The sequence below is a fragment of the Acomys minous genome (assembly GCF_964271855.1).
Source record: "Acomys minous genome assembly, chromosome: 16".
Lineage (NCBI taxonomy): Eukaryota > Metazoa > Chordata > Mammalia > Rodentia > Muridae > Acomys > Acomys minous.
Window position 1 is genome coordinate 17021646 of NC_140498.1, and position 20680 is coordinate 17042325.

The 20680-nt window shown below is 40.7% G+C and overlaps 1 protein-coding gene and 2 pseudogenes across 18 annotated transcripts in view; 2 read left to right on the forward strand and 1 right to left on the reverse strand.

Moving 5' to 3' along the window:
• Positions 1–20680, reverse strand: part of RAPGEF6 (Rap guanine nucleotide exchange factor 6) — a 185534-nt gene that overhangs the window by 111126 nt on the left and 53728 nt on the right. For all 16 annotated transcript variants that reach the window (XM_084762393.1, XM_084762379.1, XM_084762389.1 and 13 more), the window contains one exon: positions 14468–14608. In XM_084762393.1, coding sequence (XP_084618519.1) covers positions 14468–14608 — 141 coding nt within the window. The remainder of the gene's footprint in view (positions 1–14467; positions 14609–20680) is intronic.
• Positions 6323–9069, forward strand: LOC311586425 (NAD-dependent protein deacylase sirtuin-6-like; annotated as a pseudogene). The gene has a single exon. The product of its transcript is annotated as an NAD-dependent protein deacylase sirtuin-6-like (transcript).
• LOC311586426 (small ribosomal subunit protein eS6-like) lies at positions 9417–13645 on the forward strand (annotated as a pseudogene). The gene has a single exon. The product of its transcript is annotated as a small ribosomal subunit protein eS6-like (transcript).

A 20680-nucleotide genomic window follows, 5' to 3' on the forward strand; every position in this document is an offset into this window, starting at 1 on the left:
GCTACCAAAAACCTTAGTCAAAATCACTAGAAGTCCATATGTACTATGAAATATGATATATCCTTAGGGAGTGATTGAGGAAGAAAGAGCAAGGAGAGAGGAAAGCTGTTATCATCAACGAAGGTGATGTAAGCTTCTATAATTAGAATCAGTGAAACTGAAGGAACAATAAAAGGCAGCACCATGCCTCTACCAACATGCCCCCCAATGTAGCTGTACCAGCCACTATATATATATAAAACACTATATATATATAAACACTATATATATAAAAAACATATTTTGCACTTACAAGTCAGCCAAGTATATATTATTGTGAACAGTTTTTTTAATGAACATAGTTTTAAGATAGTATTTCTTTTTTTAAAAAAAATCTGTCTAATAATTTAAAAATCCACAAAGAAGAAAATAAAATCTTATTTTAAAATTAAATTGCCAATAATACTTTATCTGAACCGGATCACACTACTACCTCTAATTTAAATATACTATTTTCTAGTACTGTGAAACTGAATATGGAACACAGTTCTTAGTGAGCATAGAACAGATCAATCTGAAAAGCAGTAACAATCAATATTAATTATTTTAGAGTTTACGGCGCTGTTATACTTGTCTACCTGGAATTCTGTCAGAAGTCATCCTCAGACTGCTGACAACGTTGGTTAATACCTGAGTTAGTTTAAACAATCATTGAAAGAGCTTTCTTTAGGAACTGCTGTGCAAACAGTCACAAGTATGATAACCTTTCTCATTCTGGGTCCCTGGGCACATCCACATGAGTAAGTGTCATCCTTAAGGAAGCAGAAACTGCCTCAGAAGACACAGTATGCCTGGCTGTCTTCTTCCCAACACTACTGAAGTTCATGTATACATACCAAGTAATAAAAACAATTAAAGCATGACTACTGAGCAGATAGCAATATTTATGCAGAAAGTTATTTTCATACTTTTAACCCAGCAATTTAATTTTACTAAATTAAAAGTTGTTTGATAACAGAATAAAAACTAGAAGAGGCAAACACAGCACAAACAGATGAATGTTAAAATATTTTGGAAATTTTTTAATTGACAAAAATTAAAAGGGCAGGATATATAAATAGTTAGTATCATCCAATACAAAGGTCTGTGTTAATGAACATTCCTTTAAGTTGCTTTGCCAGTACTACCATGCCTTAATTTCCTTAATAGTCTCTATATGATACATTTCTACAAGAGGCTAAGTATAGTTCACAACTCTTATTTAACAACTGTTAAGCTGACATTTCTCCCACCTAATGTCAATTGTATCAATCCAGTGAACTAGATTCTACTAGGAAATATAGATAGTAGCGTGTGTGTGTGTGTTTGTGTGTGTGTGTGTGTAGGGGGGAAGAGAGAGAGAGAGGAGAGGGAGGGAGGGAAGGAGGGAGATAGGAGAGAGAGGAGGGAGAGAGGGGGGAGAGAGAGGGAGGGAGAAGGAGAGAGGAGAGGGGGGAGAGAGAGAGAGGAGAGAGAGGGGGGAGAGAGAGGAGAGAGAGGAGAGAGAGGAGAGAGAGACAGAAGGAGAGAGAGGGAGGGGAGAGAGAGAGGTGAGAGAGGGGGGAGAGAGAGAGAGGAGAGAGAGACAGAAGGAGAGAGAGGGAGGGGAGAGAGAGAGGGAGGATAGAGAGGAGAGAGGTGAGAGAGGGGGGAGAGAGAGAGAGGGGGGAGAGAGAGGAAGGAGAGAGAGGGGGAGAGAGAGGAGAGAGGGGGGAGGGGAGAGAGAGAGGGGGGCAGAGGGGGGGAGAGAGAGAAACCTTGTACATTTTAAGGTAGAAAAATTACACTTGTACACAGCAATGGAGAACAAAGTAAAAAAATGTAAAAGTCTTTAATAAAAGACTAATAAATAATGAGCTTCTCTGTTGAGAAGCTTGAGATTCAGTTAAGACGACAAGGCACACACTAAGTGCCCACCCTGGTACACCACAATGAGACTACCAAGGAAAAGGAATTTAATTTCATAACTAAAGTACAAAAACACCAACTAATTTTTAAACTTCTAAATCATTGTGCAGATCTGTATTTGGTTTGGTCACATTTCTATAAAAATGACTTAGCATTAATGATGTCTGGTATTTCAGAGATTCATTTTAGGTCAAAGGTACATTTAACACTTACTTTGATAAGTGTTTATTTACGTTCAGGCTCACTCTTGGAATTTAACTCGGGCTAATACCAGTATCAAAAATTCAACCCAACACATATGAAAATTTTCCCTATTATACTATACTTAATATAGTATAATAGTGAACTGAGGAGGCGGCTCAGAGAGTCAAGTATTTGCTATGCAAGCACGAGGTACTGAGCTTCGATTTTCAGAACTGGAGATCAGCATTGTGCATCTCTAACTCCAGCACTTTTTTTTAAAGCTAGGTAAACTTTATTTTGTTCCAAATAAGAAACTCACACATGCAGAATACATGTGCATGTATACACATGTACAGACACACACACACACACACACACACACACACACACACACACACACACACACTCCTGCTCACAATATTGGTTCCTGGGCTTAGGCTTCTGAAGCCAGGTTTCTGCTGCATGCCCTCTTTGCACTCAGGCTCTAGCACTGGACCCAGCTGTGGTAGCTAGCACCCTCACACCTCCAGGCCAGGAACTTGCTTAGTCCCCGTGCCTGCACCAGGTCATTTCCAAGCCCACTTTTCAACATTTGTCTCTAGAACTTGCGTTGCCATGAGAGTGCTTCCTTTCCTGAGCAGCGAGGGCCCTAGGACTGCTCCTGGTAAGGGACTGCACCAGCAGGTCCATGATCTCATCTGAAGTGTCACTGGGTAAGCTGGAGCCTGAAGTCGGAGGATGTAATGGAGGGGCTCACTGCTGTGTGTGTGACTGGGGAATTGCTTTGGACCATGCCTCTGTTCCAAAGGTGTCTTCTGGCTCTTCATACTGGCATTACTGTTGGCATCACCCTGACCTGGCCCACTACCTACAGCCACTGGGATAGATAGGTTTGAGATGGAAGGCAGAGACAAGAAGTCTCAGAAGCTTGATGCTGGCCAGCCATCCTGGTATATGCAAAGGTGAGCAAGGGACTGTCTGAGAGGACTGACAGTGAAGACTGTCCTCTGATCCAGAGATGCTGTATATTTGGGGACGGGGACACACACACACACACACACACACACACACACACACACACACACACACACACACACACACACACACACACACACACCCCACTACCAGAGATGCTGTATATTTGGGGACAGACACACACACACACACACACCACCACCACCACCACCACCACCACCACCACCAAAGCAATTAACCTTATAACTGAAGACTTGCAATATACAAAGCATGTTCTTTGTTTGTTTGGCTTTTGTTTTTGGAGACAGGGTTTCTCTGTGTAACCCTGGCTGTCCTGGACTCACTTTATAAACCAGGCTGGCCTTGAACTCACAGAGATCGCCTGCATCTGGATCCCTGAGTTCTGGATTATAGCTGTGTGCTACCATGCCCAGCTTATCAGGCATATTCTTTACCACAAACTCAATAAGCTGGTAAATCAGTTTTCTCAGTGGAGCAGAACTGTATGAGCACTTGCATCAGTCATATGTTATGTACTATGGACCAACAAAGGGAAGTACAATCCATGAAGAAACTTCAGGCGTTTCTCCAGAGAGTGTGGATGGAATTTGGGAGCTAAGTAAGAGTCTATCAGAGGACATGGTTCAACACTACTATGAACAGAAAGAACAAGAAGCAAGGTAAGATGAGAGTTAAAGACTAAAGCTCAACATTAATGTTAGGAAAAGAGGTTAGTAATAGCCTCCCAGAGAAAAAGAGCGGCTGAAATAAAGGAGGAACATCAACACAGAGGGGGGGACAGAAGGCTGTTAAAGGTAGACTGCTGCCACATAAGAAAGGGACTTCCTTCTGTAAGGCATTAGGGTAAACAGCTGACCTTGCTAACTACTATAAGAAAGGAGGCTGCGCGCGCGCGCGCGAGAGAGAGAGAGACAGACAGACAGACAGACAGACAGACAAAGTCTCACTCTGAAGAGCAAACTGTCCTGCATTCTTCCTAGATCTGCCTGAGTGCTGGGATTAAAAGAGAGCACAACTGAGCAAAGCCAAAGTTTATTTCTGCACTTTCAATTATCAAGGGCAAATCCAGTCTGAGAATGTTGAACTGACAGTTCCAGTAATACACAATCCACAAGTTTTAAATAGCCCACTCTTCTGAGTAGCATCATGCAGACCCCTGGGACTGAATTCATCTGTTTAGAAACTACCTACCATAAGCTCAAGTTCAAGAAAAGCAGTGTGTATGTGTGTGTGTGTGTGTGTGTGTGTGTGCGTGCGTGTGCGTGTGCGCGTGTGAAGTTTGAGTACGAGTACTTTGCCTGGATGCACATATGTGCACTACGTGCATGCCTGCTATCCTTGAAAGCCAGAAGAAGGCACCAGACCTCCTGGAACCAGAGTTATGGACAGTTGTGAGCCTCCACGTGGGTCCTGGGAGCTGAACCTAAGCCCTCTAAAAGACGAGCTGGTACTCTTAACCACTAAGTCATCTCTCCAACCCCTCAAGTGTGCACTCTCCTTCCACCATGTGGATATAGTTGGTCATCAGGCTTGGTGCCAAGCATTTTTACCTACTGAGCCATGTCATCGTCCTCAAGTTCAAGTAATTCCTACTCTGAGGTTGCTAACATCTTTAGAAATGAATCTTCTACCTGTGAAACGGGGAAAGGCAAAAGGCAGTCTGTACTGTTTGCAGGTACACATCAAACTAAAAAGTGCTGTTTAGGAAGAGGAGAAGGCAATAAACTTGAAAGACATGTGTCCAAGTAATGGCAATGTGGTACACAGAAACAAGAAGGCTAAATCAAGACTGCGGCAAAGGATCCTCTGGAACGAGTGACACTAAGTCATTCACTGCAAGTAAGGGATGGCTATGAATATTTAGGATTCAGTTGGACCAAAAAATTTAAAAATGACTGGAAAGCCTATGTTTGCAAATAAACTGCTGCCATATTGTATTTAGCAGGAGCAGTGTGCTTACTGTGCACACTAACGACAAGCTAACTGTACTTATTACCTTTTATTCTCATTCATTAGCTTATATGATTTCATTTACTTTAATGCATTTATAGAAGTGTCTGCAATGCTAAATATTTTACAAAACACCAGACACTAGGCAAAGCCCTTTAATAAACCTGTAAATTATCAATCCAAACACATTAACAAATGAGCTCAGGTATCATTCTTAGGTGCTGTCTACCTTTTTGAAAATCTTTCACTGGCTTAGAACTTGTTAATAAGGGTATATTGGCTGGCCCAGGAGCCCTGGAGACCAGGATCTATCTGCCTTTACCTTCTCACTGCTGGGGTTACAAGCTTAGGACTAGCCTTTTAAAATGTGGGTTCTGGGGATGGGGTGCAGGCTGGGATGCTTGTAAGGCAAGCATTTTATCATGGAGCCGTCTGCCCAGCTCTACCATTCCACTGTGCACACACCACACTTCCTTCACTCATTCATTTCTCCGCTGTTAAGCACTAAACTGGTTTTGCCTCCCCCCCCCCCCGCCGCCCCCCGCCCCAAACTACTAGTGCTGCAATAAGCCCTGGTGTGCAAGTGCCTCAGCTCTGTGATGTGCTGACCTGGAGTTCTTCACGTCAGTACTCTGGAGTAGTACAGCTGGCTTATACAGCAGACCTGGCTTGAATTTTGAAAAACTGTCATATCTATTTCTATAAAGGTTGGCCTAGCTCATAGTCTCATGATGAGTATCAATATAGCATTTTCTAAATTGACTGAAATATATTCTTTCTAAGAAAAAATGTATTAATTCAAGATACCACAAACATAAATGCTCTGGTAAAAATCTTTCTCTGATTTGGTCTCAATGCTAATCATCAGGTTTGTCGCAGGGGATTGATTAAGTTCTCCTCATGATTTACTAAATTCTGACAGCTCCTAGTAGGAAAACCACCTAACACATGCTGCCATACAAGCCCATACATATAATAATGTCACTTAAAGAATTATCACCCAACAAATCCTAAGTATCAACTGCTTGTTCTAGTATGTTCAGGAAACCAAAATATCTAAAGTAAGATAGCCATCTTCAGCACACAGGAAGACTAAAAGCAAATGACTCCTGTGTGTAAACCATAGACCTCAAGAGGAAATACAGACTCTATGCCTTGTAACATCACACTAAAAACAACAGAAAAAAAAAATCTGAGGCAAGAACATACTGAAGTTGACACTATGTACTCTTTAACTCATACAAAGAGCCAAATGGCATAAAGAATATTAGTCCCAGAGAAATTAAGGGGGGGGGGGAGTCTAAGACAGGCAAAAGAAGCCATCACAAGACAAGCCTCAGAAAAATTTTTTAGGAAAACCCTCCCAGAGTAAAAGACAGATCACCACCACCAGGAAAGAATATAGTGTAAAATTCAGAAGAAAGTAAAAAAAGAGAAAACAATCCAACATCACCATATAGTAAAGCACACAGATCAACAATAGGGAAAGAAAAGGAAAAAGGATAACCACAAAATGACGAAGGGCTGAGCATGCTCAGGAGCAAAGCACCAGCTTAGCATGTGCTTGACCCTGGGTCCAAGCTCCTCAGCCCCAACTAAACAATGAGAAGAAAATTAGCAAATGATAGGAGTATGTGTTCGTAAATAGTAACCTTGTATACACAATTAAGAGATACAATTGCTAAATGGAGTATTAAAAAAAAAGAGGCCCAATAATATGGGTCCTTCATCAGTAATACACACAGAGAATGAGGCAACAGGCTAGACAAGGCAGCCCATGCAAACAGAACCAAAAGCAGGCAGATACAGAGACACTTGTGACAGAAAATAGACTAAGAAGAAACTAGAAAGTAATATAACTGTATGGAGATAAACAATAGAGATTGAGCCAGCACTAGAGCAATTGAAGAAATCAAAAGAGAAAAATATAAAATCCCTTAAAACAAATGAAAATAACAGTATAACAAAACGTACAGGACACAACAAAAGCAGCACTAAACATTTTCTATCAATAATTACAGCAAAGAACAGAATGGCAGAAGGAACGGGGTGAGGATGAGCCTGTGGAGGTGAGTGTGTAGTGCGGTACACCGAGCGACCCTGAGTGCTGCTGGCCCTTGCCTCTACTTGTTTGCAGCTATATTCTAGGCATTTCCCAGTCTCTATCTGCCATATTTTAGTGCCACAGGAACACTAAAAATAACAGAGGAACACCACACATGAGTTTGCAAGGGTCTTGCTTCTAGGGAATTAAACTCAGGTCCTCAAGCCTGCTCATTTGTTTGCTTTTTTTCCCCTTCAAATATAAACTCAACACTTTTTTAAAGGAGGGAAGAGCAGAAAATTTAAACAAACTATACACACACATAAATAGAGAAATTAACTCAAAACTAAATAAAAAGGGGCCGGGGAGGCAGCTCAGTGTGACAGAACTGGGATTCAATATCTAAAACTCTTTCATAAAAGGGAGGGAGGGAGGGAATTAGCAGACAGGTGCACATCTTTAATTCCAGTACCAAATCTCTGTGAGTTTGAGATCAGCCTGGTATACACACTTAAAACTCACAGTATTGAGCACTCATAATCCCAAGACTGTGAAGGTAGACACAGGATAATGTCTAACTAAGACTTACTGATCAGCCAGCTTCACCTACTTGGTGAGATTCAAATCACCGAGAGATCTTGTTTCCAAAAAAGATAGCTAACGGATGATGTCACTGAATTATGCAGTGGGGGTGTTGCCATACGCAGATAAAGGTAAGTGAGGGCTGCCAGAGATCGCCGACCCCGCCTCAGAGGAGCTGAGCCGGCTCAGCTGATGTGGCAGTCATCCAGCATGGTTTTCTACATGGGCGCCGGCATCAGCACTGCCTCTGGCATCCCCGACTTCAGGGGCCCCCATGACGTGTGGACCAATGAGGAGCATGGCCTGGCCCCCAAGTTTGATACTACCTTCGAGAGTGCGCAGCCCTTGAAGACCCACATGGCCCTGGTGCAGCTGGAACGCATGGGTTTCCTCAGCTTCCTGGACAGCCAGAACATGGATGGGCTGCATGGGGCTTCCCCAGAGGCAAGCTGTTTGTTAAGGAATGTCCCAAGTGTAAGAGGTGGTACGTGAGAGACACAGTTGTGGGCACCATGGGCCTCAAGGCCACAGGCCGGCTCTGCACCGTAGTCAAGGTGAAATTTGGGCTTGTAGGGGGGAAGTGAGGGACACCATACTGGACTAGGAGGATGCACTGCCTGACCAGGACCTGATGCTCACTGATGAGGGAACAGGACTGCAGACTTGTCAGTCACCCTGGGCACCTCAGTGCAGATCCATCCCTAGCGGACACCTGCCCCCTCACAACTAAGCACCTGGGAGGCCTTCTGATCATTGTCAACCTGAAGCCCAAAAAACACTGCCAGGCTGATCTGCGCATTCACTACTACATGGACAAGGTGATGAGCAGGCTCATGAAACATCTGGAGCTGGAGAATCCCACCTGGGATGCACCCTGTGTGCTGGACAAGGCCCTGCCACCCCTAGCAGCACCCAAGACTGAGTCTTCGGCTCCTATCAATGGCTCTGCACACGTTTCATATAAGCCTGGGGCTGCCCGAAGTTGGCCCTGGTGCTTGGTGCTGGAGTAGTACTTGTAGGAACCACACATGTTGGGGCTTTTTTGTTTTGTTTCATTATATCTTGAGCTCAGGCTTGCACATGCAATGCCTTGACCTTGTTCTGATTTTTTTTTTTTTGGAAGACCAGGGCTCCCTAAGTCCCTCAGGCTGGTCTCAAACTCACTACTGTAGTCTAAACTGGCCTAGAGCTAGCCTCAACACCCACAGTAGAAAGGATGGCAGGCAGAAACCACCATGTCCAACACAGCTCCTTCCTTCCGAGTCTTACTATGTCCCTTGTCCAGGTTTCTCCAGGGAATCTTATGTGGAAGAGGCCATGTCCTGGGGATCCATGTACCTCTCCACCTGCCACACCCCACTTGTGACTCAGGATGTGCCTGGAGCAGCAGCCACACACTTCACATACTCCTCTTGCCCCCTGAACCCCCACCCCCACTCCCACCCAATGCCCCAACACAGAGCCACCAGGGACCCATCTATGCTAAGGGCCCCAGGCTTGGAAGCTCCCAATGCAATAAATACAGGGGGAAAAAAAGATAGTTAACAGTGCCCAAGGAATAGCATCTGAGTTTGTCTTTTGGTTTCCACATGCATACCTGCACACACATGTGTGTGTGCACAAACAAAGTAAACAAAATACATCACATCAGAACAAAGTATAAACATCTTACAGTCTTTTCTGTACATTTCATAAAATCTAACACTGCTTCATGATAAAGGCCTGATTAATTGTAGCGAAAGATCATACATCAACACAGTATTAAGACAGAAAACCAACATTATAGTGAAAGGAGACAGGCTGAAAGTGTTTCACTCCTACTGCTTATTCAGTATAGAATTTCTGGAAATTTTAGTCAAGGAATTTAAAATGTAATAAAAGTATATTACAAATAGAAAGAGAGAAAGACAAGTTACCCCTGCTTACAGATGACATGATTATCTACACAAAAAAGCCTAAAAACTCTAGCAAAAGATTATTAGAGTTGAAAAATAAATCAGGTAAACTTGCAAAATTAAAAAAGTTATTATGCAGAAGCTGGAGAGAGAGGTCACTTCATAAAAGTACTTGTCCCAAAAAATAAAAAATAAACAAAAAGAAAAAAATAAAGTGCTTGTCCTACAAGCATTAGAACCTGAGTTTAGTCCCTAGCATTCACATGGAGATGTGGATTCTTATAACATAGCGATGGGGAGGCAGAAATAGGCTTTGGTCAGTGAGAAGAGCTTGTTTCAAGGGGGAAAAATAGCAAAAACAAAGAAAACAAAACAAATACAAGGTGCCAAAGAAATGATACCTGAGATGGTTCTTTGGTCTTCCTGTACATGTGCATCTGTATACACATTAAAAAATAAAATCAGTACAAGGTGTTACTGAATAGCCCTGGCAGACTTGAAATGTGCTATATAGACAAGGTTGGCTCTGAGCTCAAAGAAATCTGTCTGCCTCTGCCTTTCAAATACTAGAATTAAAGGTGTGTGCCACAACATCGGGACTCAGTGCCTGGGAGGCTTGGAAACTGCTGAAAAGATATCATGAAAGCAATATAACTCATTAGAGCTATAAAGCTAACAAAGAATGTTCCAACTGCACCCATTAAAAAACAAAAATAAAAAACAAATCTAGGAATAAACTTAAAGGAAGATACAGGCTTCTAAAATTAATTTTTTCTATGTTCATATACTAAGAATGAATACTTCTAATGTTTGTAAAGGTGGCTCCGTGGTTGAGTGTGTGTACTGTTCTCATAGAGCACCACAGTTCAGTCCTAGGACTTACATGGGTAGCTCATAACCCACTGAAACCCCAGCTCCAGGGCTTCCAACACCACCTTCTAGCTTCTATGGGCACATGCCCACATACAAATATTGTTAATGTCCATACTATCCAGAGTAACTTGCAGGTTCAAAACAGGAGTGAGACTCTTAAGGAAACAAGGGGAAAATCTCCAAATTCTCATGGAAGCACAAACAACCTCAAATAGACACAAAGAATACAGAAAAACAAGAACAAGCTCTTTTTCATGGTGCCTCCTACGCGGTCAACTGTGTCAAGATGAAGCTGAGCACCTCCTTCCCTGCCGCTGGCTGACAGAAACTCATTGAAGTAGACAATGAATGCGAGCTTCGTACACTCTATGAGGAGCGCATGGAAGTAGCTGCTGATGCTCTGGGCGAAGAGTGCAAAGGTTACATGGTCCAGATCAGTGGTGCGACAACAAAAAAGGTTTTCCCATGAAGCAAGGTGTTTTGACCCATGGCAGAGTGCGCCTGCTGTTGAGTAAGGGGCGTTCTTGTTATAGACCAAGGAGAACTGGAGAGAGGAAGAAGCACAAGTCTGTTCGTGGGAGCCATTCTGAGTGTTCTCAACTTGGTTATTGTAAAAAAAAAAAAAGAGAGAGAAAGAGAGAGAGAAGGATATTCCTGGACAGACAGACACTACTGTGCCTCGTCAGCTGGGACCTAAGAGAGCAGAATCTGGAAGCTCTTTAATCTTAAAAAAAGATGATGTCCACCAATATGTTGTCAGAAAGCCCTTAAGGAAGGTAAGAAGCCCAGGACCAAAGCCCCCAAGACTTAGTGTTTTGTCATTCCACGTGTCCTTCAAGACAAACGCCGATGCATAGCTCTGAAGAAGCAGTGTACTAAGAAAAATGAGGAGAAGGCTGCAGAATACGCCAAACTTGTGGCTGAGAGAATGAAGGAAGCCAAAGAGAAGCGCCAGGAACAGATTGCCAAGAGGCGTAGCCTGTCTTCGCTGAGAGCCCCTACTGCTAAGTCTGAGTTCAGTCAAAAATAAGTCTTTAAAAGTAACAAATAAATGATTATACTCTGAATCTCCAAACACACACACACACACACACACACACACACACACACACACACACACACACCTGTAGCACTAAGTAAAAGTAAACAGAAAATACTAGTACTAGCATAAGAACGGTTACATAGGTCCACAAAAGAGACAATGACTCCTTGAAAAAACAAACAAAATAAACAAACCCTCCACACATCTATAGTAAACAAATTCCCAACCAGAGAAAAAGCAGCCCTTTATTAAACACTGTCAGGAAAATGGATATACAGACAAATCTCTTACCTTGTTCAAGAGATTAAAGACCTGAATTTCCAATACTACTAGAAAAAATTGACAAAACAAAGAGGACACACTTCAATGATGAATATAGGTAGCGTTTTAATATAAGCGTAAAAACACCAACAATAGGAAGAGAAATAGCAGAAAGCTTCTACACAACAAAGAAAACAAAGTGAAGAGAATATGAAAACTTCCAACTATACACCTGACAAAGATTAATACCTATAATACATAAAAAACCCAGAAACAGTATGAAAAGCTCCATGTAATCCAATCAGAAAAAAAAAAATGGCAAATGATTAAAACACTTCTCAAAAGGTAGAAATACAATAATAAACGTAATTTTAAGACGTCTAGCATAATTACACAAAAAGTTAAAGTTGTACTAAGATATCACGATGAGTACCTAGGAAGTCAATTGTCAAAAAGACAGACAAACCAAAAAATACAAAACACTGACAAGGATGTGCAGAGAAAAGACACTCTCACATTTTATGAGTTGTAATTAGAAGAACCATTATGGAAGACAGTATAGAAACACCTCAAAAAGCTGAGAACAGCTGTGTGTGTGTTTGTGTGTGTGTGTGTATGTGAGAGAGAGAGAGAGAGAGAGAGAGAGACAGACAGACAGACAGACAGACACAGACACAGACACAGACACAGACACAGAGACAGAGACAGAGACAGAGACAGAGAGAGCACGAGCAGGGTGGAGGGGAGAGAAATTCAAAGCTAGCTCTGGCAAGATAGCAACATCCTGTCTAAAACAAAAGAAAAGGAAACATGCTAAAAAAGCAGATATGTATGAGTAAGCGACTCCATTCCATGGGATACATGGAATCCATGTTTAGTGCAGCATTATGAGTGTACCCGCCAATGAATGGATAAAGACAAAATACAGTACGTGTACCAAAATGCAGTATTGTCCACTGGTAAAGACTAATCCTGTCCATCGAAGCAAGATGGATGGAACTCAATTACCTTAAGTGGACAAAACAGCCAAAAAAATAAACAATGTATTCTCTTACTTATGGAGAAACTAAGAAAGTCAACCTGGGGTAGTGAGGACGGTTCAGTGGGCAGAGTACACATAGGCTCTGAGTTGGATTCACCACCACCACCACCAAAAAGGTAATAATGGTACAGGCACATACATGCAGAAACTTGGATCTCAGGGTTTCAATGGCTAGCCAATCTAACCAAAATGGTGGGTTCTAGGATCTTCGAGAGACTCTGACTAAAAAATTAAGGCATAGAACAACAGAAAGAAATACTTAAATTTGGCCTCCAGCTTCCACAGGGCATCCACAGTAAATGCACCCTCACATACCCATGCAGAAACATGAACACATAGTCAATCTGAACATAAAATAGTGATTAACAAGAAGTCAGGAAGAGTTTTGATGAAGATATATAAAAGGTTGGATTTGATCAGTGTACACTGTATGCAAGTATGGTGGACATTGAATACCATTAATATAGTCTATAAAAAGTGCAGATGACCAAATACTGAGATCCAAATTAAACAATTATAGCATATTGTTATAATGGAGCACTACACACTCATTCAATATGCAAAAGAAAATCCAAGAGCATTCAATGATGTTGAAGTTATATGCAAGTTTTTAAAAATTGTAAAACATGTTTAAAAAATTTAAACATTATATATAAGGCAAAAAAGACAACTTAATTAGCAACAGGAAGATCAACTGTATATTTAAAAAGAAACTTTCCTTGTATAGCTCTAGTACTGGGTGCGAACTCTGAGGCCAGCATTTTATTTTCAGAAACAGAACATATCCAATTAATGAAATTAGGAAAATGTGAAGAATCATTAAAGCTGCCTTGAATCTCATTCTTATTCTACTAAACCACTTCCCTGACTATCCTCCTCTACCCTGCCATACAATGAGCATTTCCGTCCTGACAACCAAAAGAAGACTCTTGTCAACTTTTCTGCAACCAGCTTTCCCAGCACTCTATACTGTCATTTAAACACCGACCAAAGAGGAGAGCTGTAGGGCAACTTAACAGTTCTGAAACTGCACTGTTGACTCCTTGGAAGACACAATTATGGAATCTCCCCTTAAAAACACATGTGGAACTCTTCTTCCTCAAACTTTTTTTATTTCTTAATTTAATCAATTCTCAAGTCTAAAAAGATGTACAACAATAAGAGTTAAAAGATTTCTAAAGCAACGGCTTCCTTTCTCTGGCTTTTACAAAGCCCAATGTTTGTTTCATTTGCTTCTTTTAAAGTTACTGTAACACACATTTCTGCACCAGTGCCCATTTTATATGTGACTAACAATCCTACTGGCCAATCCTACTGCCATGATTTCCTTTCTTTTGAATGTTTTCCTCCATCACATTCAGAAAGAACTGTCTGAGTCCTCAGAATCCATCTACATCCTATTCAGTCACTATAAAGGCAAGAAAATGCACAAATGTATATATGAAGCTGTAACAAGTACTTACTTTGGTTAATTATTTAAAGTAAAACTAAAGCTAAAGCAAAAGTCCCACAGATAAGAGGATTTCTAATCAATTCAACAGTCAAACAGAATTAAAAAAAAATTGTATGCTTATTTTACCTTAACTTCTACTTGTAGAGACTAAATACCATGTAAATTAAAGATATTTTATATGACAATCAAGGATCCATGAACTAGTCTGAACTATACTCACCGAAAGGTAGTTATCAACATCTACTCCATCAGTTATGGTTTGACGCTCTCCTTTATAGTTAATTTTTCGGAATCTTCGTCGAGATTGTCTGGCAGGAATTTCTCTTTGTAAAATATCTTCATTATCTTTGGAATTCTCTACCTGAAATACATGTTCACATTCCTGATTAAATATCCAATTTTTCCATCTTACTGAAAGTCTATGAAGTCTTAACAGGCTCATAAGGAAGCTTCATTTACTTCTGCCAAGAAAGAAAATGCCTGAAGAAACAGTCTGTACAAGGCAATGTTCTAAGTTGAAAAAAAGATTAAAGACAATGTTTTTATAAAGAAGTAGAGACCACAGTTTCCTTCCAGGAAACTGTCTGTCTTGAGCACATAAACATGTATCCGCTAAGCCAAGTCTACTACCAGAAATGAATACTCTTAACTACACCTACACATTCAATAATTATAACCTGGTTGTTAGTCTAATTACAAACTGCCTGATTGTGCACTTATTTTACTTACAATCATAGCTATCATTTTAGTGAACTACTGAAAAGCAAAACAAAACTACTTTTTTATTCTCTGATAGAAGTACTTTGATGTTCATCTTAATATATGACAACAGCAGTAAGGACAGCAACTTTTGTTTGTTGTTTTGTTTTTCGAGACAGGGTCTCTCTGTGTAGCTTTGGCTGTCCTGGGCTCATTTTGTAGACCAGGCTGGCCTTGAACTCACAGCAATCCCCTGCCTCTGCCTCCTGAGTGCTGGGATTAAAGGTGTGTGCCATCACTCCCGGCCTAGGACAGCAACTTTTAAAAACAACAGAGCAGATGTCATGGAGACGACTTAAAATGAATGTGTGTGTGTGTGTGTGTGTGTATTACTCTACAACACTATCTCCATGTCTTACCATCTCTAGTAAAACACAAAATGAAATCTCCAAATACTGGTATCTTTCCAGCTCACACAGCGACCCTTATTAAAGGTGAGCTGGCAGGTCTATCTATTTGCAAAACCTGTAATGTTGACAGAAGACTGCTATCCAGTCACAGAGTATATCATTACTGTAAAAACTAACAATATAATTAAAATTCTTATTTATATGTAAGTGTTCTGTGTGCATATATGGTACATGCCTGAAGAAGGCATCAGATCTCATTGTAGATCATTGTGAGCTACCATGTGGTTGCTGAGAATTGAAATAAGTACCTCTGCAAGAGCAGCCCATGCTCTTAACCACTGAGCCATCTCTTCAGTTCTAACAGTATTTTTAAAGAGATTTATTTTTCACTTATGTGTACGTGTGTGTGTGTGTGTGTGTGTGTGTGTTTGTCTGTGCTAGTCAATACCACATATGTGCTAGTGCCTAAGGAGGCCAGAAGAGGGTACTGGGTTCCCTAGAGCTGGAGTTAGGAGTGGCTGTGAGCTGCTCTATGTGGGTGCTAGGAACTAAATCTCAGTCCTCTGCAAGAGCGTTCCCTTCAGCCCTGCAAACTTAAATCTTTGTACAAATATACACTAATAATTTCTAAATTATACTTTATAACTAACCTAATATTCAAGAAATGATGTCAGTTTTTCTCTACAACTACTTCTGCTGCTAATGTCACATCTCCCTGCTCTAGGCACTGAATTAAACAATTCAGTCAACAGTAAGTGTCCAGCCCCATGCTCATCTTCCAAAGCTCAGATCCATTTCTCAGGAGGTCAGTTCTGTTTGTCCATGTTCCTTTCTTTCAAGGGCATCATCACTATCCCTTATCTGAGTTTTAATCACGTCAGCCTGAGAATGGATCAATAGTGATCCACTTCTTTAGACAAGCTCTCCAATCTCATCCTGTAGTGCGATAAACTAGCATGATAAAGCATGTCAGTTCTCCTAGTGCAATAATGGACTACCAATGTTTAACATATCAACTTAAATTTTAAAAATTCATTTTATGAGTATTGGTGTTTTACTTGCATGTGTATCTGTGTACTACACATATGCCTGGTGTCTGCAGAGGCCAGAAGACGACACTGGATCCCTTGGAACTGTTGTGAACTGCCTTGTGGGTGCTGGGAACTGAACTTGGCTTTTCAAAAGAGCAGCCAGTGCTCTTAAGGAGAGTCATCTCCCTAGCTTAGAACAATTTAAACTCTTACAGCTGATATTCAAAGCCATGTATACTCCCATCTCCCCTAAATGTTTTTTTTTCCCAAAACAGGTTCTTGCTCTGTATCTTTGGCTGACCTTGAACTTGTGATATTCCTAGCTTGAGTATGTGCCACCACACATAACCACAAGACACATTTGTCATTTCACCTTAAACAAAAATGATCTTGGAAAAACTGACTCGGCGCTCCCCAAAGAAATCATCTTGCATAAAAGCCCTAGAGATATGTAAAAGTTTCTAACGCCTTTTCAGAGATGTTATCTAACAGTGCTGTTCTGTTTCAGGGGTGAGAAGTTCAAACTGAGAAGCAGCCTTGTTAGTGTGAGCACTTACGCTTTTGTAAATAACTTATGCTCTTCTACTAAGTAACTCTATAGAGATGACTTCTTACTGTGTATGGTCCTTCCCATTCTATTGTCACATGCTAGAAACCATGAAAGACAGATCTCAAGTCATTCCAGGTATGTGCATGTAGAATCCTGCCTAAAAGCCTACTCCTTCCCTGCTAACATGTTTGTCTCTTATACATAAGACTGATGGTTAATTCTGATTGTAATCCTAAATAGATTAAGAATTACATGGGGGATTAAAAAAGAGTGCCTTGAGGTCTGTAGGTGTGTACTTCCAGAGACATTTATTAATATAGCATAAGGGCTCTGACTCAACAGATAGATTAATCCACTGATGCATAACAATATTGAAACATTATTGGGAGGAGGTAAAAGGCAGGAAGGAGTTGGGACCTAGTTGGAGGAGGAAGGTCATGAGGGCGTGCCCTTTCAGCTGTATCTCTTTGGCTTCTTCCCTATTCCTCTTTCTATGCTTAGATTCTAATATTAAAGTCTTATAAGTGTGACTATTTAGCCTCAGACTTTTTCTTTCTATTTATGGAGGCAAGATCTCACTAAACAGCATGAACTGGCTTTGAACTTTTCATATTCTTTTTCAGGTTTCCTGAGTGCTGGGATTAGTGCATGTATCACCATGACAGGCTCAGCTTCTGGTATTTTAAAACAGGAATTAAAATGAGATGCATCAAAAGAAAATCCCAAACACTATTTCTTAGGGAACAGGATGGGAGGAAAGATATAAAAAGATAATTTATTACGAATAACAAAAGCAATGAGAGAAAAAGAAAAACAAATGGGAAGACATGATTATCATTAAGCCAAATCCAAGCCTTATCAATGATAACAATGACTATAAATGGTAGTTCTTCCAAGTAAAAACTAAATCTCAAACCAAATACAGAGGCAGGAAACAAATTATATAAAGCTCACAAAATCTTGAATCTAGAAGAAATTTAAAATTACAGGCTGACGTCTTACAAAACAACAACAATAATAACAAAACAGAATCCTAAAACTTGATTTCAAACTGGGTTCTTTATTAGTTCCCTGCCTTGTTGCTTCTACAACAAACCCAACGAAGGCCAGCCTAAGGAAGGAAAGCCTTGCATCGTCTATCAAGGCAAGGACGTGATGAGGGTAGGTCCATGAAGCAGCCGCTACACTGCATCCACAGCCAGGCAAAAAAGGTGGACACTGCTGCCTGCTCAGCTCCCTTTCTCCTTTTATTCATTCCTAGATTAGAGGCTAAGGGGTGACACTACACATATTTAAGGTTGGCCTTCCAACCTCAAGAAACTTAATCTAGAAAATTCCTCACAGGAATAACCAGAAGTTTCCTTCCCCTCATCAAGGTGATGATCTGTATTAGTCATAATAGGCCCAGACTACAAAAGACACATTTAGCCAATAGCTTATGTTGAATTTTCTTCTAGAAAGTGGTTCTCAACCTTCCTAATGTTGTGACCCTTTAATACAGTTCCTCATGTTATAGTGACAACCCCCCTCCATACAATTTGCACTGCTACTTCATAACTGTAATTTTGGTAGTTATGAATTGTAAGTATCTGACATATGACCCCTGTGAAAGGGGCCATAACCCACCAGTTGAGAACCACTATTTTAGAACGTAAGGAAAGTTTAATGCTGGAAAAATCTGGTTGAGTGAATTGTTTTATACTAAAAGACCAAAAAAGGACAAAACATATTTCACTAAAAGAAATGTTTTAAAACCTTCTGATAAATCTCAGTATTCCTACAAAATTCTTAACTGTATTAGAAATTACAGTCTTACACATATCCTGTTCTATATAAGCTATTAGTTCCCTGAGGCATATACCTAAGTAGTGGGGTAATATTATTTATTTATCATAACCTCAGTTCAATATCAATTACACTTATTTATGGGACCTATAATTTTGATCTTATATAAATGCTTAGGCAAAAAAATAAAAATAAAAATAAATAAAAGAGTAAGGCTTCTGCGCCCTATGCCTTGGCTTTTCACCATTCTGATCAACTCTAGTCACATGCCACTCCACCTTTATTATCGTCTAGTGTGACCCCTCCTCTCAGCAGAGTAAGCTGTAACCTCAACGCTATCTTGACAACAGGCTCTTCATCTTTACCTCCCCTTGCTTGTTCTTTTCAAAATTTCTAGGCTTTCTAGTAAAGACTCCACTTTTTGTTTTATCTGGGTCATCTGACCACTTTCCAACTTGAAGAAAATGCTGGCCACTGTCAGGGCTGAGACCACTTTGCTCTTCTTGGGCTGTTTCCCCAACATCTTGGCAATATAAGGCATTACAACTTGAGCAATAGGAGAAGGAAAAGGAAATGTGCTGCCATGTGCAACTCCACACCTTGTCACAATAATCCCATGAAAGGGTGCAGCCAGGTCGCCATTTCTGCAGCAGTCTTCCACATTGCTTTTTACACGTCACTTCTGGCTCTGTAGTCTAATTACTATCTATGACCTGGCCAGTAACCATTCGGTCATTCTTTCCTGCTAAGGCAGGAAAGGCAGCCTGGCGTTTCTCTCCTTAACACCCCCCACCCCCCGCCCCAATGAAGGCAAATCCCTTATAAACAGTGCAATCCACAATTTTTGCCATATTTCTACAGAACCCTTCTTCCCTATCACACTTTATCGTATGGGTGTATTGCATGCATGCATGCATGTATGCATGCATGCATAACCAGGTGTGTGTGTATGTATGTATGTATGTGTAACCAGGTACACCAGGCCTGTACCCGTGGAGATAAGAAGAGGGGCTCATCAGAACTGCAATTACAGGTGGCTGTGAGCTACCATGTGGGTTGCTAGGACTCGAACCTAGGTCCTCTGCAAGAGTACAAATGTTTATAACTGTTGAGTCATGTCTCCAGCCCCGAAATGTGTATTCTTTGTTCACTGCTTTAAAAAAAATTTCCTCTTGGTACTCAGAAGTACTATAGTTTTGTTCTATAAAATCTACCCATAACTCAGTGGTTTTCCATAGAGTCATGAAATTGTTTCATGGTCACCAATATCTAGTTCTAGGTCATTATCATCACCCTAGTGAAATTCAGCATCTATCTGCATTCAATTCCTATGTCCTTCCTCACAAAAGGTGATAGCCAATAATCTCAACTTTTCCCTATCAATTCAATTTCTATTGTAACATATTTTACACACACACACACACACACACACACACACACACACGAGGGGGGAGGGAGAGGAAGAGGAGAGAGAGACAGAGACAGAGAGAGAGAGAGAGAGAGAGAGAGAGAGAGAGAGAGAGAGAGAGAGAGAATATGAATCAATATGAAACAAACAGACACAGGTTCACTTTATCATCCTGGCTGGTCTCAAATATTCTATGTACATAGACCAGCCCAACCTTATACTCACAGAGTTCTGCCTGCCTCTGTCTCCAGAGTGCTGGGATTAAAAACATGTGCCACCACCTAGAGTCCTACTGTAGATATTGTATGTAAATGAATTTATTTAATTGGTGGCTTCGTGTGTCTGGCTTCTTTCACTTAACTTAGTGTTTTAATGGTTTCTCCATTTTGTGGATACAGACAATTCACTCTAGATAAAGCAGAGTACTATCCCATCTTAAGGACAACGGGTGAAGTTTATTCAGGCTATAGTTATTTGTGCTATTTCTATTTTGGGGAAGTTATGGATGGATGATGAACACATCCATATACAAGATGTTATATGGACACAT